The following is a 27,985-nucleotide window of genomic DNA, read 5'->3' on the forward strand; positions in this document are numbered from 1 at the left end:
TGACCACTTTCAGTTTCTGGAAAACAACAAAAATACTTGAAATGCATTCAATATATTTCCGGAATAGAGGTGATGTACAGAAGCCAAAAGTCGAGGATGTTGTCATTCCGATAAAACCAATCATTTCAAACGATATAAACAAATCGCAAGGAATCAATGAATTTGAAATGTTTAAAATTATTAAATTAAACACTAAAATAGGCGGGACGACTAAAGTGCATAGAGAATTAAAAAAACTGGTTTCTTTCAAAAGAGGCAATTTTTGCGATGAGTAGATTTTAGTTGTATGTAATTATATGAACTATTCATAGATTGTTTTTTTTTTAAATTCAAACCATGTTTTTAAAATGAAAATCTCTTTTTTCAGTGTATTTTTTGTGTTTGAAAGTATTTTCCGTATTTTCTTCATATAATTCCAACTATTTTTAACAATTCATTTTCAATCCCATGTTTTTATATCTTTTCTTATATCTTAAAGTATAGAATATATCAAAAAACAAACTTTACAATTCGAGTGGTTTTAAAACAGAGCGCACATGACTCGATCACTAACTCTAACAGTTTATCAAGTATTGTAAAGTAAAGGTCCTTGGTTTCCATAAAAAAATATCAAAAAATATATAACCGGTGAGACTTGCATGTGTTCCTATTGCCGGTTTGCCCTTTATCTCATGGCTTCACCACAGTATTCTGAAGAAAGTAGTGAAAGCTTAAAGCTGTTAAAGCTGATAGATGAATACGAACGTGGCATACTTTAGTGTTTTTTTTTTTGCATTTAAGGTGCAATAAACGGTAAATATCTTCGTTCGTTTCTGTCTGGAAATCTATCTTCATTTGCAATGGTAATATTTTTCAAGAGTACATTAAAAAGTGAACACTTCCCATAGTCCTCATATCGCAATAACACCATTTTCATGCAACCCATCATTCACCCCAGATTACGATCTAACGTGCGGTCAAGTAGAAAACAGGATTGGATTAATTTTTCTGCATGTAACATCGAGTCATCCTGCAGCAAACTAAGGTACAGACTGCATTAAACAGTGCGACATAGCTGCGTAAGCATAGCGAAAACAACGACAGGTATAACAATAAACGAGGCGAATTAATCACTTCGAACTGGACTTACCTATTGGGAAGTACACCGAGCAGCAGATGCAGACAGAGCGCTACCATCAGCGCCGTTCTGACCTGGGTCGCGTGGCCATCGAAGATCAGCGTCAGGTTGCGCGTGGAACCGTCGGTCGAGCGGCGATGAGAGCCATTGGCGTGTAACCGCGGCAGTGAAAAAGAGGGAATGAAGAAGAGCGAAACACAAGGAAACACGATTAGTAAATTGTTTTACCGATGCCGCTCGTTTGGGTAACGAGATAACTGGTGCCCCGTTGGCTTCCGACCGGCGAGGATATGGAACTGATTGGTTGGAATGGTGATTGGGTTCGGTTGCGATAACACCAACCCTCGCGGCTTTAATTACATATGCATGGTCAACGTGCTGAACTATCAGCTGATTAAACCGTGTAAGGGGAAACTTTCCACTAACGCCAGTACAATAGATGCCGCAAACGATAAGTGGTGGTATTAATCCCTACGTACACCAGTTCTCATAAACTCTTGCTCAGATCGGAACAATCGGATAGCTTTCAGTTCTGCTAAACTCTGCACCGAGCAGATGGAAAAGCTTGTATTCGTTGGAAGTAAGTGAACATCAATCATTACTTACGGATCGTGATTTATGTATGTAATCGGCTTCGTTCACGCCGTGTTGCATAGCAGCCGGATGTTCGCCTTTGATAACATGAACCACCACGCTGGCGGAGTCTGTGAATTCGAAAAGATAGCGGATAGAAAGGAATTGTATTGTTTGATTTGCTACTGTGACATGAGAGTGTTTTCTAGGATTTTCAATTGCTTATATATCAGAGCCTGAAATTATGTGCGATAGGAGATTATACTTTGTAAATATGTATTAGAGAATTGGTTTTTTTCTTGAAAAGAAGTATTTATAACACTTCGTTTGTGAAGGAAAACCGTATGATAAAGAAAAATAGTTTATATAGAAATTTACTGATTTTGATACCAGGTTGATTGTGTGTTTCAGAATATCTTTATCAATACCCATTACTGTAAATTAATTTCTTACATAAACTGTTCACGTGGTTTCTTAAAATAACGCAGTTTATTCTAAATATTGTACATGAATTCTCGGAAAAATTGGATTTCGTGTTGTCAAGATTTTTGAAGCAGCACATAAAATATCTCGTTTTCACACATTTGTTTGACACGGCACAATATGACTGCGCCTCAATTGAATTTTTTTATAAAGCTCGGTTTCTTCTGTACATCCTTTCCAGTCACATCAAATGTTTATTCACTCCCTTAGGAAAATACATATCTTTGAAGTAAAAAGGGACCATTTTTATAATACTATCCTTCTTGTAACTTCAAGTGTGTTTATATATTGGGTCACAAATATAAGCTCCCCGCTTCAGTTTACCCAATAAGATTTACTATCGAGAAATATTTGTTTACCAAAAAACTTTTCCTTTACCGACGTTTCCCGAGCGTATTAGGATGGTGGGTTGCGGGAATATTTTACGCAAAGGAGAGAAGTGAAGAAACTTTCGCAAACAAATACTGACCGGTGACTGCCTTCTGGAGCGTGTGGCCTCGGTATCCCTTACTTGGTATTTTATTTCTTAGAAGCAAAACTTCCTGGACTTACCAAACAAAAACTTTAATTCTCTCAGGCGCGTCAATTAAAGTCAGCTTGCTCAATGCACTGATGGTTTTGTTTGTTTCGATTTACGCGATTCTGATCTTGTTTCGTGTTTATTTAAATATATTTTGTGGCCTTCAAATTGGAAATTATTGTTTATTTACATTTTGATTCTTTCTTCGATATAATGTTTATTCGGCATGACATGATGTAAAATGCTTGGTTAACTTTTCAACTATTTGTAAAATCTATTCTGACTTCTTGTTTCCAGCAACTTGCCTTTCCATCACAAACATCTGTTTGTGATTCATCACTTGGTATGACAGTTGACTTTACCTAGAACTTTTAAGGCTAACTTCCAGGTTTATACTCTAGCAGGTTATGTTGTTTATTTCTTCATCATACTTGTTACAACAAAAGTTTCATGGACACGTAGCGTCAGCTAGTTTTTTTTTCTTCATCTATAATTTATTTGACACGGCACAAATACAATTTAATGTTTAACGGCGCCAATTATATTTGGTAGCTTACTTTCTAAAGTATCTTAATAACTAAAAGCAAATTTTTTATCCTCGCTGCCGACTACGAGCTGAAACTAAATCTAACTTAAAGCTAGAATGTTTTGCATTAAAAGCACTGATTTGTTGTTTGATGGTTTTCCATCACCATAGGTAAGCAGCATATTTAATATGTTCCGCTGCTGGGCCAAGATATTACGGACTGGCATATTGGGTTGTCTCCCTCGGGACCTGAGAGTATCGTGCGGGTCTAGTTGCTGTTTCCGGATCCGGGGTCTTAACGTGTTCTTGTCGTTTGGTTGGATGTAGGCGGAAGGGAATAGGATTAAACTGGGGCGTGGATGGATTTCAGGAAAACGTATATAAGGGACATGTAGGATAGGTCACGGCTCGCCAAGACATCACGAACAGGAACAGCCGGCTGCCTACATTCGGCCTGCAGGGAAGCTATTAATTTAGACCTGGCGTCACGGTGTACAGGGCATGACCAAACCACATGCTCTATGTCGTGATAACCCTCACCACAGGCACAGATACCACTTTCCCCGAGCCCAACACGACGGAGATGCGCGTCAAATCTATAGTGATTGGACATAAGCCGGGACATCACGCAAATGAAATCCCGACCTACATCCAACCCCTTGAGCCACGGGTTCGTCGATACTTTGGGGATTATGGAATGTAACCACCTTCCCAGTTCCCCTCTGGTACAAGAATTTAGCCAACTGATGATCATATTCTGACGTACAAGTGCGAAAAATTCATTAAAAGCAATTGGTCTTTCATAAATATCACCGTTTGTTGCGCCCACCTTAGCCAAAGAGTCCGCTTTCTCATTGCCCGGTATCGAGCAGTGAGAAGGGACCCACGCTAAGGTAATCTGAAACGATTTTTCGGATAAAGCACTCAGATGTTCCCGTATTTTCCCAAGGAAATACGGAGAGTGATTAACATCTTTCATCGATCGGAGAGCCTCGATGGAACTGAGACTGTCCGTAAAGATGAAATAATGCAAAATGGTCCGTGGGCATTTTTTCGATAATCCCTAGGGTGTACTTAATTGCAGCCAATTCTGCGACGTAAACAGAAGCAGGATTATCGAGCTTATGGGAGACGGTTAAATTGTTATTGAAAATACCGAAGCCAGTGGACCCATCAAGAAGTGATCCGTCAGTGTAGAACATATTGTTGCAGTTGATGTTTCGATATTTATTGGAAAAAATTTTGGGGATCTGCTGCACGCGTAAATGATCCGGGATTCCACGAGTTTCTTCTATCATGGATGTATCGAAAAACACAGTAGAATCAGAAGTATTTGATAAGTCGACACGATTTGGAATATTCGAAGAAGGGTTAATATTTTGGGACATGTGATGGAAATACAATGTCATAAAACGGGTTTGAGAATTATGTTCGATTAACCTTTCAAAATTTTCGAGAAGACAGGCTCCAGAAGCGGGTTTTCAATGGTAGTACTCCAGCTAAGACCTCCAAACTCATCGTATGGGTCGACTGCGATATTGTATTCGCTCCAGTTTGATCAGATGTGTGTTTGCTGCGGAGCGGAAGCAGAAACACCCGTATTCAATAACAGACAATATCGTTGTTTGGTAAAGCCTTATAAGGTCTCCTGGATGGGCTCCCCACCATTGTCCGGTTATTGTACGAAGGAAATTCACTCTTTGTTGACATTTTTTCATCAGATACCTCACGTGACAACCCCAGGTGCCTTTAGGGTCGAACCAGATACCAAGATATTTGTGTACCAAAACCTGAGAAATCGTTTTACCCATTAATTGTGTTTGAATCTGAGCAGGTTCCATGCTTCCTAGAAAAAACTACTATCTCAGTCTTCTCCGGAGAGAATTCGATACCTAGCTGTAAAGCCCAAGCAGACAAATTGTCCAAGGTATCTTGCAATGGTCCTTGAAAATCGGCAGCTTTGGCTCCTGTAACAGAAATTACACTGTCGTTTGCAAGTTGTCTTATCGTGCATGAATTTGCCAGACATTCGTCGATGTCATTTACATAAAAGTTGTAAAGAAGGGGGCTTAAACATGAGCCCTGGGGAAGACCCATGTAGCTAGTGCGAAAAGTTGTCAAATCGCCGTGCGTAAAATGCATGTGCTTTTCGGACAACAAATTGTGCAAAAAATTGTTTAAAATTGGCGAAAATCGTTGTCGGTGAAGTTTGCCCGAAAGAATGTCAATAGAAACGGAATCAAAAGCCCCCTTAATGTCCAAAAACGCAGACGCCATTTGTTCTTTGCGAGCATACGCCAGCTGAATATCTGTTGAAAGCAGCGCAAGACAATCATTCGTCCCTTTGGCACGGCGTAAGCCAAATTGAGTATCCGATAGTAGGCCATTTGATTCGACCCAATGGTCTAAACGACGGAGTATCATTTTTTCCATCAATTTCCGGATACAGGATAGCATTGCAATCGGCCTATAAGAGTTGTGATCAGAAGCTGGTTTCCCTGGTTTTTGGATGGCGATCACCTTCACTTGCCTCCAATCCTGCGGTACAATGTTTTGCTCCAGGAACTTATTGAACAAGTTCAACAAGCGCCTCTTGGCATTGCCGGGTAGATTCTTCAACAAGTTGAATTTGATTCTATCTAACCCAGGCGCGTTATTGTTACAGGACAGGAGGGCAACTGAAAATTCTGCCATCGTAAAAGGTGATTCTATCGCGTCGTCTCTCCTGGCAAAATCAAATATCCACCTACTTGAAGACTCCTCGCTTTCGTTGACCGTTACGCGATTCCGCATTCTTCGGGCTGTGTTCCAAAGAGTGCTCATCGATGTCTCCCTCGACGTCTCGTTCACGAACCGACGCCAATATCCGCGTTTCTTTGCTTTAGCCAAGCTTTTAAGCTTGGTATCAAGCTCCGAATACCGTAAATAGTCGCCAGGTATACCTCTCTTCTGGTAGGCCTTAAACGCGTCGGATCTTTGCGTGTAGACATCGGAGCACTCTTGGTCCCACCACGGAGTGGGAGGCCGTTCTTTGATCGTTACGCCGGGATATTTCTTCGTTTGGGCTTGCAACGCGGCGTCGAGAATCAAGCCCGCGAGGAGGTTGTATTCTTCAAGTGGTGGATGATGTTGAATCGAATCGACCGCTTTTGAAATCATTTCCTCGTATAACTTCCAATCGACATTCCGTGTGAGGTCATACGGAATGTCAACTGGTCGCATGCGAGTTGACCCGTTATTAATTGAAATAAGAATAGGCAAATGGTCGCTACCGTGAGGATCGAGGATTACCTTCCATGTGCAATCCAACCGTAGCGACGTCGAACATAAGGATAGATCCAAAGCGCTTGGGCGCGCTGGAGGTTTCGGGATACGTGTCATTTCGCCGTTGTTTAAAATAGTCATGTCGAAGTCATCGCAAAGGTTATAGATTAAAGAGGAGCGGTTATCATTGTAGGGGAACCCCAAGCCACGCCATGAGAGTTGAAGTCTCCCAAAATCAAACGTGGCGAGGGAAGAAGTTCCATTAAATCAAAGAGCAGCCGTTGCCCAACCTGTGCTCTGGGAGGAATATATATTGAGGCAATACAAAGCTCTTTACCTTGTATTGTCATTTGACATGCGACAACTTCGATGCCTGGAATCGAGGGGAGGTTAATACGATAGAAAGAATAGCACTTTTTAATCCCTAAAAGTACTCCTCCATATGGGGTGTCTCGATCAAGGCGAATAATATTAAAATCATGGAAGTTGAGATCAATATTTGAAGTAAGCCAAGTTTCACAAAGGGAAAATGCATCGCATTTGTTTTTATTTATCAAAACTTCAAACGAATCAATTTTTGGTAAAATACTTCTACAATTCCACTGTAAGACAGAGATAGAATCCTTCATATACGCAGTTGAATTAGCCATCGAAGGATACAATCGCTGCAAGGAGGGGCCATTGGGCAGTTAACTGCTTCAAAAATGATCTAACTGTTGGGAGAAATGCTGTAAGAAAATTTTTATTTGGATCGGGTACATTGAAAGTTTCAAAAATCCAGTCCACAATGTCAGAAAATTTCACTAATCCAGAGTTTGTTTCATCAACTGGGAGTGCAAAAGGAACAACTGGGGTTTTAGATGTTCCTGGCAGTGCTGGGAACTCCTTCTGGGACTTTAAATTTGCAAGCCCAGGAGGAGTTTGCTTCGGTCTTTCCGCAGCACTGTTTGGTTTGCTTGTAACTTTCATTTCACTTTGAGAAATCTTAGGACCTTTTCTGGGAAGTTTAGGAGAGGAAATATTTTTCCTCTTTCTAGACTCCCCAGGATTGGCGTAAGATGTTCCCGCTGGTGAATCGTCAGAATCGGTTTCATCAGAGGACAACAGATCATAAAGGGTTTGATGTAATGGGAGAAGTGGTAACGGTATTCTTCAGCATCTCAGCGTAAGAACGCTTCGAACGCTCTTTGAGAGACCTATTCATTTTATCCCTGCGCTGCATGTACACCGCACATGTCGAGAGCTCATGCTGACTCTCCCCACAGTGAATGCATTTTTCAGCATTTTTACTGCAGGAATCATCCGCATGATTCTCCCCACACTTGCCACAACGTGCCTTATTGCAGCTGTAGGCGGCGGTGTGGCCTAACTGCTCACAATTCAGGCAGTTCATGACGCAAGGCACATATAATCGCACAGGGAGACGAACCCGGTGGATCGAGACGTGGCTTGGTAGCGCTGACCCGGCGAACGTAACTCGAAACGAGTCTGACGGGGTGTATACTGTTTTGCCACCGATGATCGATGCTGACCGCAATCGCTTGCAGTCGAGCACCTTTACATCGGGACAGGTTTTGTTCTTAAAGCACCCTTTGGCACTTGCCAGTATACACTCGACGGACAGACTCGAATCGGTTATGACACCGTCGATCTCCACGTCTCGTGCGGGTATGTGAACGCGATACTCGCGTGTGAAGAGCTCAGAGCAAGCTATATCGTTGGCCTCTTTCAGGTTACTGACCACGACACGGAGCTTGTTAGGCCGTACCTTGGAAATTTCGGTCACGCCCTTGTACTCCTTCGTCAGGTCTTTAGAAATCTGCAAGAGGTTCAACTGTTTCGATTTCGGTCCCGCCTTTGGCCAAAAATAGACAGCATAGCTGCCTTGGGCTCCGTCTGGGTAAAGCCTGGGGCGAGGGGGGACTGAAGAATGAACAGGGGAGGGGGTAACAGAGGGTCAGGGTCAGAGGGGTTCGGGGATGGTGGCGCGGGAGGCGAGGGATCTACATCCATCCCGCTAAGTCTAGCGCACTAGCGCCGACAAGAGCACGTACCTTTTTACTTCTCCCTTCCAGTAAGGTTGGTTGTCCGATCGTTCGAAGTTGCAGCCGTTACAGCCAGCAGCACCAATACAGCAGCACCAAACAGCCACCAGCAGCGAGCCAGGTGTGAGATCACTCCACACAGCGATACAACTCACTGTCAACTGATGGCTTCTTCTTTTTCCTCTTTTGTGTCTCGTCCACTGCTGTAGCACAATTCAGCCAGCAGCCAAATCGGCTTACGCACCAGCTGGTAGTCACGATGCGAAACAGTTGCACAAAGGCGCGACCTTGAACCCGGATTTATTTCACTCGACCAGGCAAACAATGCCAACACTTGTTCACACGTCTTTTGTTTTATATTCTATCGGAGCGATCACCGATCACACGTCCGATACTGATGCGTGTTCGGCACAGAATGGAGCGTCATCTAGTTATCAAATATTCATGACAACTTGCATCTTGGCGAAAAGGGACAAAATATCTTCACCTGTTTTGTAGGCACCATTCTCGCAGAAAATTATCACAAACTTTATAAAGCCGAGTATTATCACAGTGCTACCACGTAACGAAATAAAGTGTCACGGTAAACATCAGCCGACGCCATCTGCATGTGATGTATTCATGAATCTATATCAGAAACTTTTGCACAGAATCTCTGATCTTGAAATTGATTGCATTAATAATAACCCCGATTATTCATGAATCAGTTCATCAACTGTTACGAGAGAAAAGTTGAATCACATCGCTTGGTGGATCGAAGGTGGACATTTATTTTTGATGTTGTCACTGAAAACCAGCATAGCTGACCGTGTCTAGAGTTTCGGTTCTCTAGTTGACCTCGATCGGTTGACCTGTTTCGAATCAGCCCATCATATTGACATCGTGTTTGCTGTTACCGTTGTCAGGTACGCCGACGCTACATTATTTAATTATGAACGAGCGAGAGTAAAAAGAAGAAAAAAATAACGCTATCCACAACATGAAGCCGATCACTCCGCAAACTCACCCCGTTCAGTGGTCCGATTCGGCACGTACACAACGTACTCTTGGATTACTTAAAATTGTTTTCAACTGTGTGCTTGGCTGCGATGGCACGAAACATGTATGCTGCAATTTCTTGGTCAGTTCGATGGTGGCGTCTGGCAACTCTATTTCCACACCACATCACCGGGTAAACGGGCTAACGACCAGAATGTTGCTGTTGATGATGATGATGCAGTACGAAGTTGACTGTCGGTGCCGGACGGACCAGTTTTCCCAAAACACACGTATATTTCGATGCAGTTGCGGGCGCTCAGGTTAGAGGACACCATCAGCCATGTCCGGAGTGTGTCTACGAAAGGCTAAAGAGGCGATAAATCGGCATCCATTTGGAAACACAGCCCCGATCCCGAGTGTGGACGTGTAGCCGCCACGAGTACGTGAGTAAGCACCGGTGACCCAGCTCTGGCGCTCAGGTCGTGTTGAAGAAGGTGGGCAATCAGTCTTCCTTGCGAAGGCCATTAGATCTACGAATATATGTGTTTGTTGTTCCCTACGTGTATGAGAACAGCAGTTGGCAGCTCTTTCTCGGTCCAGTGTTGATGATGTTTTGTGAGCGGACGGACAGCGGATACAGATGAGGGGATGAGATTGCATTCCCTCGTTTCCATTTTAAATTGCGCCTAATATGGGCATCAAATTCTAAAACCAGCCGTGTAACTTATTTTGAGCAAGTTACTATACATGCAGCAAATGGTAGGCAAACTTATATTAGTGCACCTTTCAGCTTAAAAGGTAATTCATACCGTTTGATACTGTTAAACATTGCATCATCGGTTCATATTGACTGTTAAGTGATGAAAATGAAGCAATAGACCGTAACCGGATTATATTGAAATACGCTTATTATGTTGCTGTTCCTGAACATTGAATTGGTATAAAACAACAAATGCGGTATAAACATATTATAGCTAGCGTTTACATATATTTTCAAAGCAGCTTTTATAAACTACTCAATAACATTTTTTATTTATAATATCAGGCGGCATTCCCTCACTAAAAAATCTTTTGTCAGAGATTTGTAATTATTCCGGAGTAGTTATAAGGGTAGAACGATTCAGATGATGATAAAATTCTGCGCAGCTAATTCTTCTAAACATCCGACTGCCAAATGAAATTTGATTTCTTTGACTTCACTGTTTCAACATTCGACAGCAAAGGTTTTCTTGAAACAGTTGTTGGCGATTGATAATACGAAGTTAAGGTGTTCACTAGATTGATTTTGCTCCTGCAAAATTACTGCTATTTAATATCGACAAAAGGAGGAACTCATTACGAATGTGTTTCCGAATACGAATATGTGCACTTGCATACTGGCGGGAGAAAACAAAGATGTCGACGATTTAAAGTTTACTAATCAAAACGAAAATCAGCATATTATATGGATGGGATGCAACAAAACCGAACCAAGCGATATATTCATAAATGAGTTATTAACATCAGTGGATGTGAAAATTGATAATCTATCTTCCATGAAAAAACGACTTCATTTGAATAGCAAACTATTAATATATATATAATATATATTACAACGAAAATCCTTCATAGCAGAGTTTTAGAACTGTGGCTTCTACACATTTTCACCAATGTTAGGCGTTGCCTCATTGATTAAAATAGTTCATTTTCATCCCCTTCCTTTTCGACCACCGTTATTAAATCACGATACACATATTCGCTGTCAAACGAGTTTAACTACGGTTTTCTTTCCCGTCTGGTGTTCATCAGCCCATTTCGAATGAAAGCTTTGCCTTAGTATTCCATTAGAAATTAGAACCGCATCACGTCATCTGATGATACTTCTCGAAGGTGTTTACAGTGTTACATCGAAATTAATCACATTATGTAATGCATGGAATGGGGAGGGCATGCACTGCAAGTCACAGTTGAAGCAGCGATGGACATGCGGAGGTTAAAGGCTATGTAGCAGCATCCATCAAATATGTCACGTTAGTTTTGATCACCTCCTGCTCCGTAGCCACTCAGGGTAGTGGAATTGGTGTTGGTGATGACAAAAATCTCTTCGGCACTAAAGCACTGATTGCGAAAAAAATAAAACTAAATAATTTTCCAAATCATTCAAATCAGTAATGTACGATATTAATGAGTTCTGCCTCCGTTAGCGCTTAAAATTATTATATCGTGTGATGCACAGTAACTGGAAATCAACTGCTTATGCCATTTTGAAATCAAAGATGGCGACATAAGAAGCATAAAATGAACCTATTCCGCCCAATATAGCAGGTATTTCCGGAATCGAGATGAAGCTTAGCGGCCGGAAAGTAACTCTGACATCAGTCATTTCAAATCCAAAGCGGTAACGATAACGTTTCTCCCGTTAATTACATCACGCATCTTGCATTTTTGGTCTTAGAGGTACACAACCTTCTGCTATGTCAGGGAAAACAGCAAGAAATTTCTCTTTGGTCCACATATGGTTCCCGTGAAACCGGATCATCGGGACCATGTTCCAGATCGGAAATCTGCTTCGATATGGCCATTTTGGTCAAAATGGATGAAAAACAACTCCTGGAGTGGAGAGAATCTTGATACCAATGGACCGATTCATTGACAATTGTATTGATTTGTCTCACTGGAACATGCCCCCGAAGATCCGGATTTATAGGAAGCAGATGTGGTCACAGGTTCATATCGGTTCCGGATTCAAAAAGTAGACAATTTTTTCCAATTTTTTGACAGACCAAAATCGAAAATCGGTCAAGAAATGAAAAATCGAGAAGCACTTCATTTTATGGGTACCCGGGTAGCCTGCCGAGTACTTATGGGCCCCCTTTCGACCTCCCCTGCTGCTGTAAACAGTCATCAGACTGTTTATAACATTGGTTTATTCCAACTAGTTAGGAGCGTTCTGTAAGTTTCAGCAAGCCGAGTTATCCTGGTTTGCTAAAGCAATAAAGTTTGAAAAGGTACTCGGGTACCCTGCCGAGTACATAGGGGTAAACAAAACAGAAGTCGTCGGTTCAACGGTATTAATGCTCTTGCACGTGTTTAAACGTGCACGTAGTACTACATTTTGTGTTAAGAGTTCCAGTTAGAACACGATGTTCTGTAGGCGCACCGTACTGTACGAAATCCCCAGATAATCCCACCGCTGTCACCAATTCACAATGGACGGAGTATTGAAATTTGCGATCAAAATTATTTGCTGGTGTCAAATTGTTGGGAAATATAGTCACTCATTCTGGGTTACCTGACTGGCAAAACTTTCACTTGTTACATCGGAAACAATAGCGAAAAATTTTCCTTCTTGTAACAAATTTGTTACCTAAAAAGCAATAAGATTCACTTTCACTCAAATAACAACACATACGGTCTTATATTCTGCACTACAAGTTACTTCCGTTTCCAATTCATCCGGTATACATGCCGTAGTTTATTCGCCGTAACCAAACAGAATAGAGAATTCCTAACAATTAAAATTACAAATTTTTAACAGTGTTGAGAAGTCATCATTTGTGATTGGACACACATACTCATTACTTACTAATATTTATCATAAATACTTAAGCTACTAACAAATCCCCCCCTTAAAAAAACAGAATAGAGAAAACATATGACAAGAGCGGCCAGGTATATTTTGGCTTCGTAATGTATGACGGGCGCAAACATTAATGATTTCAAAGACTTCATATGCTTCTTAAGATCACCTCACGATCTTTAAACGGATGCGAGCCAAGTTGAAAAACGTAGTCATCGTTTTGTGGAAGCCAAGTTTTCTTTTCTTTAGAATAGTTTCTCCCCAAACTTCATCGTGTTAACCGCGACAGAAAGCTCATTGGGACTCATTTGATAGTATAAAATTTGTGCCAATCTTGAAACCCGCTATATCAGCTTTTTTATGCTTTTTCAATCGTTTTCGGCACCATCACACCATTTGTGATAGTAGTACCTTAGCGGAGATCGGGTAACCAACCCCCGGTGGATACTTTTGTCGTATGCTAGGAAAGGGGTCGTACGCGGCTGTTCTCATGTTAGGGGCGGCGTATAACAGCGTCTAACCCGAAGCGGGTGGCTGAATCATGAAATGCTGTATCCCACCAGCTTCCCCCAGGATGGTAGCCACATCAGCAGGATGTAGGTATCGCGACTCTGGTGAGGTAGCATACCTAAATCTCTCCTAACCACGAACAACGAAAACAGAAATACGGAACGGATGAATCGGCAAAGATCTAGGCTACGAACACGGAAAAAGATTAAGGTAAACGATTGGAAATTGGGTACTTGGAACGTCCGATCTCTCAATGAACCGGCGCGGGCTGGCTTGCTTGCTCGAGAACTACAGCGGCAGGGAGTCGAAATCGCAGCGATTCAGGAGGTTCGGTGTCCAAAATCCGTAGAAAGGGAACTCCGTGCAGTAGATCGTATTGCACAAACATCTTTCAAGTACCACATCTACTGCAGTGGCGGCAAAGCAGCGGAGCGGGGCATCGGTTTCGTAGTGCTGGGAAATCAGGAAACAAGAGTCATTCGGTGGAGGCCCGTAGATGACCGTATATGCATATTGAGGATTGGAGGCAAATTATTCAACTACAGTTTAATCAACACCTACGCATCGACAAACGACGAATCCAATGAAGTTCAAGATAAGTTCTATGAAAAGCTAGAACGAACCTACGACGAGTGCCTAAAAAACGATGTAAAAGTTGTCATCGGAGATGCAAACGCACAGGTTGAAAGTGAGGAATTCTTCCGTCCGGTCATTGGAAGGCACAGACTTCACTCGTCAACCAATAAAAACGGCCTGAGACTGATGAGCTTTGCCGCGGCCAGAGGAATGGCCATATGTAGCTCCTATTTTCAACGTTTGAATATTCGGAAACACACCTCGAGGGGATGGAAAAGTCTGCTCCCAGATCGATCACATACTGTTTGACGGTCAGCACTTTTCGGATGTTACTGATGTTAGGTCTTTTCGGGGACCAAACATTAACTCTCACCCTCATCTTGTCGTTTGGAAGATCCGCGCACGGTTGTCGAACGTGCTGAAATCTCGCAAAGAGAGGACGATGCGTTTCAACCTACAGCGGTTGAAGGCTGATGGCGTAGCAGAAGAATACGCCAGAGAGCTGGATCAACGGATCGCAGAACAGCAGGAGAAGCGAGAGGAAGACATAAATGGGCTGTGGAATAGTATTCACGGTGCCATTGAAACGACTGCGAGAGAGGTGGCAGGCACTATGCGTGGAAAGCAGCCTAACGGTTGGTTTGATGTCGAGTGCCAGAAAGCGACGGACGAGAAAAACCGTGCCAGGAGCCGCATGCTCACTGCGGCTACGCGTCAGAACAGAGAGAGATACAGGGAGGCAAGAGCTGCAGAAAACAGAGTCCACCGCCGGAAAAAGCGCGAGCACGAGGAGTAGGTGCTCGCCAGCGCACAGGACAATTTTGCTAGAAACGATGCGCGGGGCTTATATAGAATAGTCAACAGAGTCCGAAGTGGAAATTTCCCTGTGCCGGTCTTGTGACAAGGACGGAAACCTGCTTACGTATAAGCCGACGGTTGCAGCTAGTTGGAAGGAGCACTTTCAGGCGCTATTGAACGGTGAGGGTCAGGAGGAGCGAATGATGAACAGGATGCGGGTTATGAGTGACGAACAAGCTGTGAAGCCACAAACACAGGAGGAGGTCAAAAAGGCGATTAGTGAGCTGAAAAACGGCAAGGCCGCTGGGAAAGATGGTATCCCAGCCGAACTTTTAAATGCGGGCTGCTGTACAATGCGATCCACCAGACCATACTTAGGATCTAGGGGGATGAACAAATACCGAGCGACTGGTTGGGAGGCCTCATATGCCCGATCTACAAAAAGGGCCACCGACTGGATTGTAGTAACTATCGAGGCATTACGTAGCTCAACTCTGCGTACAAAGTGCTCTTCCGTATTCTGTTCTCTAGGTTGAGACTTTAACGGTTTACGGAATCCTATGTTGGCGAATACCAGGCTGGTTTTCGGCAGGGGCGCTCCACGACGGATCAAATTTTCGCCCTGCGACAGATTCCCGATAAGTTCTGGGAGTATAACTTGCAGACACACCATCTTTTTGTGGATATCAAGGCGGCATTTTTTGGTATGGCATTGGTATGGACCGTAAGGCCTTCAGGCCTTTTAAGTAGGAAGCAGCGAGGTTGGGACTCAGCATAAACTCTGCCAAAATAAAGTACATGTGTGATTTTCTTACGCTGCCTTACAGGGGAGGGGGAGGGTGAATTGAATATCTTACGTAAGAAAACTTTGTAATGCAGCTGTTCAAATAACCATGTTCATGAAAGTGTGGACGGCAAAACTAATAAAAAAATAACTACGGAGGGACGATTAACTCGAATTAAAACGAAGTTTTGTGCTTGGTTTAGAATGATAAAACTATAATAAAAATCTATATATAGTATATGTAGTAAGATCTTACTAGGGGGAGAGGGGGTATCAAAAAATCTTACGATGTCTTACAAGGGAGGGAGGGGGGTTTGAAAAAGCGGAAAAATATGCTTACGTAATTATTGAACGGCCCCTTAGGGTGGTAATGACTTAAATGGGAAAAAATTGTCCTTCGTCGCATTTAGAAGTTCGTTCTGTCGAAAATTGAAACTTTAACTGATCGATTTTTTCATTTTTGGTTTTTGTATTACACCAGATTTCGATGGTTCAAGCATTTTTAAGAAATTTGGTATCAGAATTTTTTGATACAGTCAGGTATTTTTACGCGGTTTTTTATACGCGGATTTTTTACGAGGTTTTTTTCTACGCGGATTTTTGAACTAACGCGGTTTTTTTTACGCGATACCGCGCTAATTCAAAAAAAATTCGCGAATTTCCGAATAAACGTAGGTTTGGAAGCAGAAACGTTTAAGTGTTTATCTAGTAAAAGACTTAGACCAAAAAATACCCTCCGCCCACTGATCCAGAATGACCGTCAAAGAGGACAATTTCAAATACTGGTTCTAGAGCGTCTCGGGTTTTTTTCTGAAGCCCTTCTTCGTTTTTGAATTAACGCGGGTTTTTTACGCGGATTTTTTGAATTAGCGCAGTTTTTTACGCGGATTTTCGAATTAACGCGGTTTTTTACGAGGTACGTATCCCCCGCGTAAAAAAACCTGACTGTATTCAGAAATTTAGAAACTACCTGTGCATTTTTTTCATTGGTCAGAAAATAATGCTTCGTGTTCCCGAAGATTAAGCTTAAGTTTTGTATGGGAACTTTTTTCGAAGACGAAACTATTGAGCCCTCCTTACAACGAAATTCGAAAAGTCGATTTCTATTGCCACCTTACTATTCATGTACAAGACATATTGCGTCTATCTCCGGGAAGAAACTATTTTTAGTTTTGAAACAAAACCCATTGAGCCGCACTGAAAATTAGCTCCTAAATTATTTCAGTAGGAGTCAAATGAAGTGCAAAAAATTAATACTATAATCGTTCGTTTGTCAAATCCGATAATCATTGCCCCAAGCAACACACAAAGTAAGACACAATGTGTGGTGTCGCACATTTAGGCAGATGCACAAAGCGTACTCAGTCGTATTCTTTCGGTGCGAAAGAAATACAAAAGAGCGAATAGGGAGAAGAGAACACAAACGAAATATCGGGAGTGGTACGCACGGTTTGATGGCAATTGTGTTGTGTACAAATTTGTGTGGTTCTGTCCGCACTGAGGTGAATTCCAGCCCTGCTGGCAGGAAAGGAGTTGCCGTGGTGTTGGTGCTAAAATGGAGATTGATGGGGAACGATTTTTTTTTTTTTATTCTCGTTTATTTTCCGTCGGTCTAGTTCCGCCACTGTTGTGGCCAATCACCGACGCCCAGGGAGGCGACTCCACACCCAGGACCCTAACTCACGACCCGTTTATTAACGGACCGGCGCCAACGGCTTTACTTCCTCATGCGATGGAAGGCGTGATCCCAGAGATTTTTCGCCTCAGAAAATCTCCCGGTGTCGGCTAGGATTGAATCTAGACCAGTTGGGTTGGTTGTGAGTGAATCACGCCACCTCACAACCATCGACACCTATGTTGGCGGTGGGATTCGAACCCAGGCGTCGAGCGTGGTTGACGGAGACGTTACCAACCACACTAGGCCCCCGCTCGTGATGGGGAACGATTTGAAGGGGTTGATATGAGCCGTAAAGTGAAACGATGAGTTGCAGCTGCGAACGCGGCCTTCTACGGACTACTAAACCAGCTAAGGTCCCGTAGTTTGCAAAATCGCACAAACTAGCGATGCTGATCTGGTGTCGCTTTACAGACATGAAGCATGGACGCTGATCGACGAGTGCTCGAAGTTTTTGAGCGTAAAGTTCTGCGATCGATACTTGGCGGTAAATTAGAATTACGAGTTGTACCAAGCATACAAACATGCTTATATAGTGAAGATAATACAGCGTGGCAGTCTTCAGTGGGCTGGACATGTAGCCAGAATGCCAGACGAAAGAGCTGCCAAAACTATCTTCAACAGAGAACCAGGAAGAAGCCGTCGTTGAAGAAGATGCACGATCTGCTGGTGTACGAGGTGACTAAGGAACGGCAACCCAAGATAAAAGAAGCTGGACATCTCTAATTCGTTCGCCTTTAGACCGGGCCAAAATACAAATCAAATAAGTTAGTTATTATTGATTTTTTAACACTGTTTTGTTTCTGTTGAGTCATTTTTGATACTTTTTCGTTGAACGGTTCATTTTAAAAAACACCTCCAAAGTTACATCTGTCGGAAATGAAAAAAAAAATAGTTTTCCAATTAAGAGCTTGTTATATTAGTTTTCTATACATAGAAGAGTAATGGATTTCAATCCCACATAGTCTGCCGTAGGTCACCTAGAAAATATATAGAATTTTCATAATTTTGACTATTAAAAACATCGAATGTAAGCTCGTGTAAACACAATTACTGATAGTGTGACTTGGAGCCCTACTTGTACCTTTCAAAAATTTATGAAAAAAGTTTGCGAAAACTTGCGTTTTTGTAGAAAGAAATTATTGATTTTTTTTTTATTTTCATGCATGTTTTCTCTTGATCGTTTTGTTCATATTGAATATAAACAAAACTGATTTATAGATTATGGCTGAATTTTTGCAGTTCGAACATCATCAGTTTCGTTAATTTTCAGGGTTTTTATAAGTTAGTCAGAAGTACCATTCTCTCACCGAACAGCCGCAGAGATCAATCATTTCTCGGAGAAGAGCGTAACTTGTTCAAGTCTCCAAAGGAATCGATGACATTTACTATAAGGAAGTCATCTAGCTTGCTGTAGGCATTGCCTAATAAATACCGCGGATTTTTGAACTAACGCGGTTTTTTTTACGCGATACCGCGCTAATTCAAAAAAAATTCGCGAATTTCCGAATAAACGTAGGTTTGGAAGCAGAAACGTTTAAGTGTTTATCTAGTAAAAGACTTAGACCAAAAAATACCCTCCGCCCACTGATCCAGAATGACCGTCAAAGAGGACAATTTCAAATACTGGTTCTAGAGCGTCTCGGGTTTTTTTCTGAAGCCCTTCTTCGTTTTTGAATTAACGCGGGTTTTTTACGCGGATTTTTTGAATTAGCGCAGTTTTTTACGCGGATTTTCGAATTAACGCGGTTTTTTACGAGGTACGTATCCCCCGCGTAAAAAAACCTGACTGTATTCAGAAATTTAGAAACTACCTGTGCATTTTTTTCATTGGTCAGAAAATAATGCTTCGTGTTCCCGAAGATTAAGCTTAAGTTTTGTATGGGAACTTTTTTCGAAGACGAAACTATTGAGCCCTCCTTACAACGAAATTCGAAAAGTCGATTTCTATTGCCACCTTACTATTCATGTACAAGACATATTGCGTCTATCTCCGGGAAGAAACTATTTTTAGTTTTGAAACAAAACCCATTGAGCCGCACTAAAAATTAGCTCCTAAATTATTTCAGTAGGAGTCAAATGAAGTGCAAAAAATTAATACTATAATCGTTCGTTTGTCAAATCCGATAATCATTGCCCCAAGCAACACACAAAGTAAGACACAATGTGTGGTGTCGCACATTTAGGCAGATGCACAAAGCGTACTCAGTCGTATTCTTTCGGTGCGAAAGAAATACAAAAGAGCGAATAGGGAGAAGAGAACACAAACGAAATATCGGGAGTGGTACGCACGGTTTGATGGCAATTGTGTTGTGTACAAATTTGTGTGGTTCTGTCCGCACTGAGGTGAATTCCAGCCCTGCTGGCAGGAAAGGAGTTGCCGTGGTGTTGGTGCTAAAATGGAGATTGATGGGGAACGATTTTTTTTTTTTATTCTCGTTTATTTTCCGTCGGTCTAGTTCCGCCACTGTTGTGGCCAATCACCGACGCCCAGGGAGGCGACTCCACACCCAGGACCCTAACTCACGACCCGTTTATTAACGGACCGGCGCCAACGGCTTTACTTCCTCATGCGATGGAAGGCGTGATCCCAGAGATTTTTCGCCTCAGAAAATCTCCCGGTGTCGGCTAGGATTGAATCTAGACCAGTTGGGTTGGTTGTGAGTGAATCACGCCACCTCACAACCATCGACACCTATGTTGGCGGTGGGATTCGAACCCAGGCGTCGAGCGTGGTTGACGGAGACGTTACCAACCACACTAGGCCCCCGCTCGTGATGGGGAACGATTTGAAGGGGTTGATATGAGCCGTAAAGTGAAACGATGAGTTGCAGCTGCGAACGCGGCCTTCTACGGACTACTAAACCAGCTAAGGTCCCGTAGTTTGCAAAATCGCACAAACTAGCGATGCTGATCTGGTGTCGCTTTACAGACATGAAGCATGGACGCTGATCGACGAGTGCTCGAAGTTTTTGAGCGTAAAGTTCTGCGATCGATACTTGGCGGTAAATTAGAATTACGAGTTGTACCAAGCATACAAACATGCTTATATAGTGAAGATAATACAGCGTGGCAGTCTTCAGTGGGCTGGACATGTAGCCAGAATGCCAGACGAAAGAGCTGCCAAAACTATCTTCAACAGAGAACCAGGAAGAAGCCGTCGTTGAAGAAGATGCACGATCTGCTGGTGTACGAGGTGACTAAGGAACGGCAACCCAAGATAAAAGAAGCTGGACATCTCTAATTCGTTCGCCTTTAGACCGGGCCAAAATACAAATCAAATAAGTTAGTTATTATTGATTTTTTAACACTGTTTTGTTTCTGTTGAGTCATTTTTGATACTTTTTCGTTGAACGGTTCATTTTAAAAAACACCTCCAAAGTTACATCTGTCGGAAATGAAAAAAAAAATAGTTTTCCAATTAAGAGCTTGTTATATTAGTTTTCTATACATAGAAGAGTAATGGATTTCAATCCCACATAGTCTGCCGTAGGTCACCTAGAAAATATATAGAATTTTCATAATTTTGACTATTAAAAACATCGAATGTAAGCTCGTGTAAACACAATTACTGATAGTGTGACTTGGAGCCCTACTTGTACCTTTCAAAAATTTATGAAAAAAGTTTGCGAAAACTTGCGTTTTTGTAGAAAGAAATTATTGATTTTTTTTTTATTTTCATGCATGTTTTCTCTTGATCGTTTTGTTCATATTGAATATAAACAAAACTGATTTATAGATTATGGCTGAATTTTTGCAGTTCGAACATCATCAGTTTCGTTAATTTTCAGGGTTTTTATAAGTTAGTCAGAAGTACCATTCTCTCACCGAACAGCCGCAGAGATCAATCATTTCTCGGAGAAGAGCGTAACTTGTTCAAGTCTCCAAAGGAATCGATGACATTTACTATAAGGAAGTCATCTAGCTTGCTGTAGGCATTGCCTAATAAATACCGCTCAAATGCAGAATGAATATGGTTTCCATTTCAATAAACATTGTTTTGGGCCGGTTGAATCTCTCTTAGTTGCAGTCATTTGTTGAATGGATTTTGTTTACTTGAAGCGTTTTCACACGCTAAAGTTAATGCCTCAACCCTCTAGTGCCCAGTGCTGCCTTTAGACGGTCTTCAGTTGAACCTCTGAAAAGCTTCAATCTATACTTAAAAAATGTTTATAAAAATTCATAGTGATTTTTTCGAAGTCCGTCTGAAAATTAACTTGGGCACTAGAGGGTGAATCAACCAATGTGTCCTCTCAAAACGCACAACAATTGATCTGACTTTGCACAAAAAATGTGTGAAATGCATAACGCAAGAGTTGTACAATAAATACATTAACAGGGATCGAGGTCAAAATCATACACACAAAAATAGTGATGTTTCGGTAATCTTCGGTTTTGGGTTGCTCAAAAAACTCTGGTTCTTTATCGTAAATCGATTCATATGAACGATTGGGCCTTCTCTAAAAACACTGTCAAAACAGCCATCAACGGTGTTTTCTTGGCCACAGAATTTACTGACGCTGGTGCCAGTAGCGTAGACCCGAATGCAGAGTCGGATTTAGACGCTGTGGGGCCCGGGACAAATTTGTTTGTGAGGCTCTATTTTCTTAAAAGATTTAGAGATATCGGTCTGGAAGGTGACGGGCAAAAAAAAGGTCGCCCTAGGACTAGTCAATCGGGAGGCCGGGGCATTTGCCCCCTTTGCCCCCCCTCAAATCCGGTCCTGCCCGAATGCGTATAAACCAGAATTAGTTAAATGCAAAATGTTTTTAACAATGTCATTATCATGTCTTTTCTTTTGTTAATGGTTCAATGATGTTTTCAAATGACCGGATTCATGAAGATGCATCGGTCAGGTAATATTCCCAATCATTTCCCAACTCATCAGTATTGATTGCTGGCTGCACTGCTTCAACGAAATTAGTCTGATGATCACCAGTTGATACTTTATGAATGTAGAAGTTTGGAGCAGCCTAATCCATTAAAAAATCACTATAGCAGCGATTTTCAACCCTTTTTTGTCCGCGTACCCCTTGGCGATATTTTACAAATCAATATTCTCGCAAAGTGGGAGACAGTAGTTGTAGATCATGTTGTGGTAGTCTAGTTTAGGTTTCAAATCGAACTATGATTTGTTTGATTGCTACAGTCATGTTTGTACAGCAAGCCTGAACAACAAATGAAGATTTATGGTGTTTCGGCTTGCAGTCTTTTCTTGAAAAATCAAAACAGAAGTTTGTCTACTGTCCAGTGGACAGTAGACAAACTCCTGTTTTGATTTTTTAAGAAAAGACTGCAAGCCGAAACACCATAAATTTGAAATCGTAACAGTCGAAATAGAACTCGAATATCAACAAATGAAGTATTATGAAAAATTGCTTTGTCCGCCATTTTTGATTTTTCTTTCGCGTATCCCTAGGGGTACGCATACCAAACATTGAGAACCGCTGCGCTATGTGTAACACACGTCCGTTATACAGCTTTCAATCTTAATCAACAAATGCGTCAATTCCACACAATATCGCACCATTCTACTTTTGTGTCTTGTAAAACAAGAGATAGTTTAAAGATTATGTATACAATTTATTTCATTCATGAAAATCATGCAATGCTTTGCAATTGAATGATTTTAGTAAGAAAACTATCTGTAATGAGCTCCTTCTTATAGAATAATTGGTTGGTAAGATAGAACATATGAGCTGAGCAACGCAAAAACAAAATTACGAGCATTAAAAAATAATGAAATTTAGGTTCAGTTGACGGCTGTAGGTTCTTTTTTGATAACAATGGTCACGAGAGACCGTTAAGTTGATTGAAAAATAAAAACTGTCTTTAAGTTGAAAATAATTTCTACAAGAACTTTATACATTATATGAATAAAATAATATTTTTATAGTGAATAATAATTGTGAACAACTAAACCATTTTCTCTATTTTTATATGTGAGCATTGAAGTTAAAGTTTGTTTTTTGAATCCAAATAAGTATAGATTACTCGCCAATAATCGTTTTACACGGATGAGAATGCACTTAACCTGTTTCAACTGCATCTGCTAACGTTCTGTTGATGCGTGTGTCACGGTAACAGCTCGTAACCACGAAAAAAAACTTACTTGTATGCAATTACAGCCGTGTCATTATTGCTGGCTAGAAACTCGCTTTGACCTCTGAAAAGTCTTTTGATGTACTTACCGGAATTACTCGGCGAACAGGTAAAGTTCCCGGAGTCTGAAGGTGATGCACGCGCTATGACCAGCCGGCTGGTTCGGGTTTGCTGCTCGGTCAGGACACTGATGCCACCCCGTTGTGAATAATTGATCACCCGGCCGCCCTTATACCAGTAGATGAAGGAGGGTGGCTGGGGTGACTGCAGTGCTACGCAGGTTAAATTAATGTCACTGCCACTCTTCACGAACAGTTCGGTGTTTCCAAGTATCTTGGCCTTTGACACTGAAAGAAGGGAAACAAGCATGAGTCGGGGGAAAAGTTAGTCCCGACCGGAAGAAGCGTGGTCCCATCCGGTCGAATCTTATATTCATGTGTTGAAACTTAATCACTTTTCACGTGTTTTTGTCGTGCTATCATCGAATGGTAGGTTATAATTTATGGAGTGAAAAAAGACATTACAAATTTGCCTCATCATTGTCGAATGAGTATAATTTTTCTAAAATCCATAATGGGGCTTGTTGGGTTAGCTTATGATTGTCTATCCATTATTCGACGAATCCTCATAAAAAATACTACAGAACAAGCAATTCGTTGGAAGCTAAACAACACATGAAATTAATTATTTGACCGAAAAATATGCTGGAGAAAAAGTTAACTTCAATCACGTTTTTATTGACCGTATGCTGTGTGTAGCAACCGTTAGACAAAAGCTCAAAAGAAACAAAAAAGGAACAATTATTGTAATTATTCTCAGTAATCTGATTACGGTTTTTTTTTTCACATCTGTATTGCAAATTTCATACACGAAGGGTCAACGTGGATGATTTAAATACTCACCAACTACGTTCAGCCGAAACGCTTGACTAATTTTCGGCTCAGTCGAAACTTGACACTCGTAGACCCCAGAGTCCCGTGCCTGCGGAGATGTGATGCGTAACGTCCATTCGTCGCTACCGTCTGTGTGAAGTGACTGGAAGCGTTGGTCGTTGGTATACGTCAAAATGCCAACGGTCAGGATATGTAGATCTCGTTTCCGTATCCAGGATACCTGCCATCCGGTTTCGAAAAGCAAACATCAAAAGAGAGGAGATTAATATACGGCAGCGGCGCTTGTTACGGGAAGTGGATCCGGCTAAATGAGCTGTGCAAATGCCTACCGCTCGGTCTCCCAAACTTTTGACCCGACAGTGAAGCTGACACGTTTGTCCTGCAATTGCCGTCAGGTCCCGTTTGGTGGTGTTCTCAAAGTACGGCTGTACCATACTGTTCTCCCAGTACATTTGAAGATCCGGATTCAGTGTGTCTGTGGGGAAAGTTGATTGGATTCAGTTTTCATCTAGGCAAAACGTTATCAAAAGTTAGGTTCACAATCTGCCAGTTTACCAGCGAAAGCATCATTAGGATCGATTTTGGAATTTGAAGTCAGAGGAAATTTATTCCATTAAGATGAAACCTTTTATTATAGGATTTTGTGTACTGATCCGAATGGCATCCTGTAGTGAACTTTACTATCGCACAAACACATCTTGCTGGTGTGCTTCGATGGTAACAAAGTGTATACAAATCCATGTCTTGAAAAGATTCCTTTTTCTTTCTTCACTACCGGTAGATTATGATAAGAAACGATAATTAAAACCAGAGACATTGATTGCTTCGTCCCTCGCCGCAGTCAATGAAAGGAACCGCACCATGGTACTGTAGGATATTTGCTCCGCAACGTAAGTGCAGTAATTTTTTCAAGTATCCTGCAGCTTTACTTCACCAGGGCACTCAAGCATCCCCTAAGGAAGTGCAGCAATCCTAATTCATGCCAGTAAAAAGTATCTGAAGCATAGTTTCATTCAATAAACATGAAACTGACTGTAACTAATGTCTTGGTTGGAGTGAAATTGAATTGCAGTGCACAATCAGAAGTATGAGAATTCAATATTAAGTTCTTTTTCCAGTCTTGAGAGCACATTTTTTTCAATTAAGTGTACATATTATATTAAATTAAGCCAACAAGCTTCCTTTTGTACAATCCATTTTGTAAGTTATGAATTCAATAAAAAATCTTTCAGAATAAGATGGCTGGCAATACATTTTTGAGGCTTTGACGAGACGTAAAAAGGACAAATATCAATTACAATGTCCGTCAAAATTTATTTAAAATAAATAAAAATTAGTTCAAATTAATTCAGAGTGGTGTGATCGACATTTTGCCATTGTTGAAATAAATGTATTCAAGTAAGGTTGAAAGCTTAGATTAAAAGTTTTAAATTCGTCACAATTAATTGGGTGGAAACAAAACATTCCAGCAGTATTATTTCATGAATAGCATTATTATCAGAGAATGGTCTCGTAGTGATGTCAATCAACCGCAAAACGAGTGAATACTCGATTCGATTTTTTGTTGCAGAAGCTATTCTGATAAACAACATGGATATGTTCAGTTTACGCCAAAGAATGTCTTATACTCCTGAATACCGATTACTGGTTAAAAGCTATGTACACCATTGTGCGCTTCTTTTCATCGTTTGTTTCTTTTGTGCGCATAAATGCAAACAACGAAACGAGTTCGATATTATATTGTGGAAGCGATTTTGCTGCCACGATTTAGGTACCATGGAATGGGGTGGAATTGATCAGTGGAATCAGTGGATTTCCTAAAAGTTCGTGAAGAAAAGTACTGATCAAAAGATTGAGATCTTATAACCAGGAATCGTCTAACTACTCAGAACTGTGCAAAAAATCTTCGTGCGTCTCGCAGATTCTTGTGCACGTCTCCAATATTTGGAAGGAGTAAGAGACGAAGGAGAGAGATTTTCTACCTGAGAGTCAGAGATCGGGTGTTACTCGTTTTTTTTTTTTTGCGTGCAAAGCACACGCCGTTGGGAGACTGCACATGATTTTTCTAAAGTCATAACAGAAGACAATGATGAAGTGTTCTCAATTGTAACTTTGACGAGACTCACGTACTTGTCAATTATATTTTATCATATTTTCGAAAAATTTCTCCAATTTCACTAAAATTCAATCAAATTCGATTGAATATATTTCAAAATGCCAAAAACTATTTAATTTCACTGAACGTAAAATTATTTAAGGGTAAAAATCCCGGTCGGTGAAGTCATCGTTGCCCATAAGGCGCTATGACTGCTTACCCTAGCCATGACCTCACTGCTTTGGCATAGACCATCCACCATGGGACCACATAGGCGACTACTCCACCATGGACAAAGATAGCGGCTGGAAGGGGGACCCAATTAACACAAAGATGAATCCATCAAAAACAAAAGAGACGGGTGAGAAGGGATTACCAAATCCTTTCGAACGAGGTGGCATCCAGCGGTCTCCGCAGAAGAAGGCGGAGACGGATGCGGCGAAGCCTGGAGGTGGAATTCGTCCGTGTCCACACCAGACATTTTGGTAGACGGTTCCTTGCTAGTCAAGGCCGTCGAAAGATGCATGGACACGCGGCCAAGAGTGGCGGCGTTGTCTGAACAACTCGACGCCATAATCCAGTTCTTCGCGACTAGGCGGAATATCGCTGGCGACCTGAAGCAGAGCCTTCTCCTGCTTCGGAGCACCATTGATGAAGCCAGAAAGGTGCACGAAGAACTCGTAGCTCGGGTGAAGGCGGCCGAGAAAGCGGCTAGGGCCAGGAGGGCGACTGCATCCAAAGAGGTCGTTCGCGGCGGTTTGCTCTACGGGGCAGATCGCTGAGCGAACGAGGCAGTAGGGGGTAGGGGCCCCCTGGAAACCGGCAGAGATGGAGGCTACGGGCAACCCTTGCACTACCGTAGAGGGTAGGAAACGTCGGGAAGGTGCGACGCGCCAAAATGGCGGAGCGGTCAGAAGGCCACAAAAGGCCAAAAAGGCGCGGAGTAGGGGGGGATGCCTTCATACTCAAGACGGACGGGTCCAAGTACTCAGAAGTCTTGAAGAAGATGAGGGGGGAAACCCAGCTCCAGGATCTGGGGGCAGATGTGCGGAGTATCCGCCGATTTCGCACTGGCGAGATGATACTTGAGCTCCGGAAGGACGCCAAGAACAAGGGGGCTACCTACAAAACGGAAGCCAAAAAGGTTCTAGGGAAGAAGATGCAAGTGCGGGCACTCACTTCAGAGGTGACTCTCCAGCTTAAAAAACTGGATGAAATCACCGAGGGGTGCGACATTGCACAAGCCCTCAAAGCGAAGTACGGGGTGGAGGTGGCTAAGGAGTCGATCTGCCTCCGCAACGGTCCGGCGGGGACCCAGGTAGCTACCTTCTGACTACCGTCGGCGGACGTTAACCTGGCCCTGAAAGAAAGCAAGTTGAAGGTCGACTGGTCTGTATGCCCTCTAAGCATACTACAGCAACCGGACATTTGCTTCCGGTGCTTTGAGGAAGGACATAAGTCCTGGGTCTGCAAGGGGCTCGATAGGA

General features: G+C 42.0%; 1 protein-coding gene across 6 annotated transcripts in view; it reads right to left on the bottom strand.

The window, feature by feature from the left end:
- The window catches only part of LOC129726723 (limbic system-associated membrane protein-like), a 113,686-nt gene that overhangs the window by 12,063 nt on the left and 73,638 nt on the right, over nucleotides 1-27,985 (bottom strand). For all 6 annotated transcript variants that reach the window (XM_055683746.1, XM_055683747.1, XM_055683743.1 and 3 more), the window contains 5 exons: nucleotides 24,733-24,878; nucleotides 24,413-24,623; nucleotides 23,600-23,857; nucleotides 1,724-1,821; nucleotides 1,130-1,191 (listed from right to left, as the gene is read on the bottom strand). In XM_055683746.1, coding sequence (XP_055539721.1) covers nucleotides 1,130-1,191; nucleotides 1,724-1,821; nucleotides 23,600-23,857; nucleotides 24,413-24,623; nucleotides 24,733-24,878 — 775 coding nt within the window. The remainder of the gene's footprint in view (nucleotides 1-1,129; nucleotides 1,192-1,723; nucleotides 1,822-23,599; nucleotides 23,858-24,412; nucleotides 24,624-24,732; nucleotides 24,879-27,985) is intronic.

Source organism: Wyeomyia smithii, chromosome 3 (genome assembly GCF_029784165.1).
Source record: "Wyeomyia smithii strain HCP4-BCI-WySm-NY-G18 chromosome 3, ASM2978416v1, whole genome shotgun sequence".
Lineage (NCBI taxonomy): Eukaryota > Metazoa > Arthropoda > Insecta > Diptera > Culicidae > Wyeomyia > Wyeomyia smithii.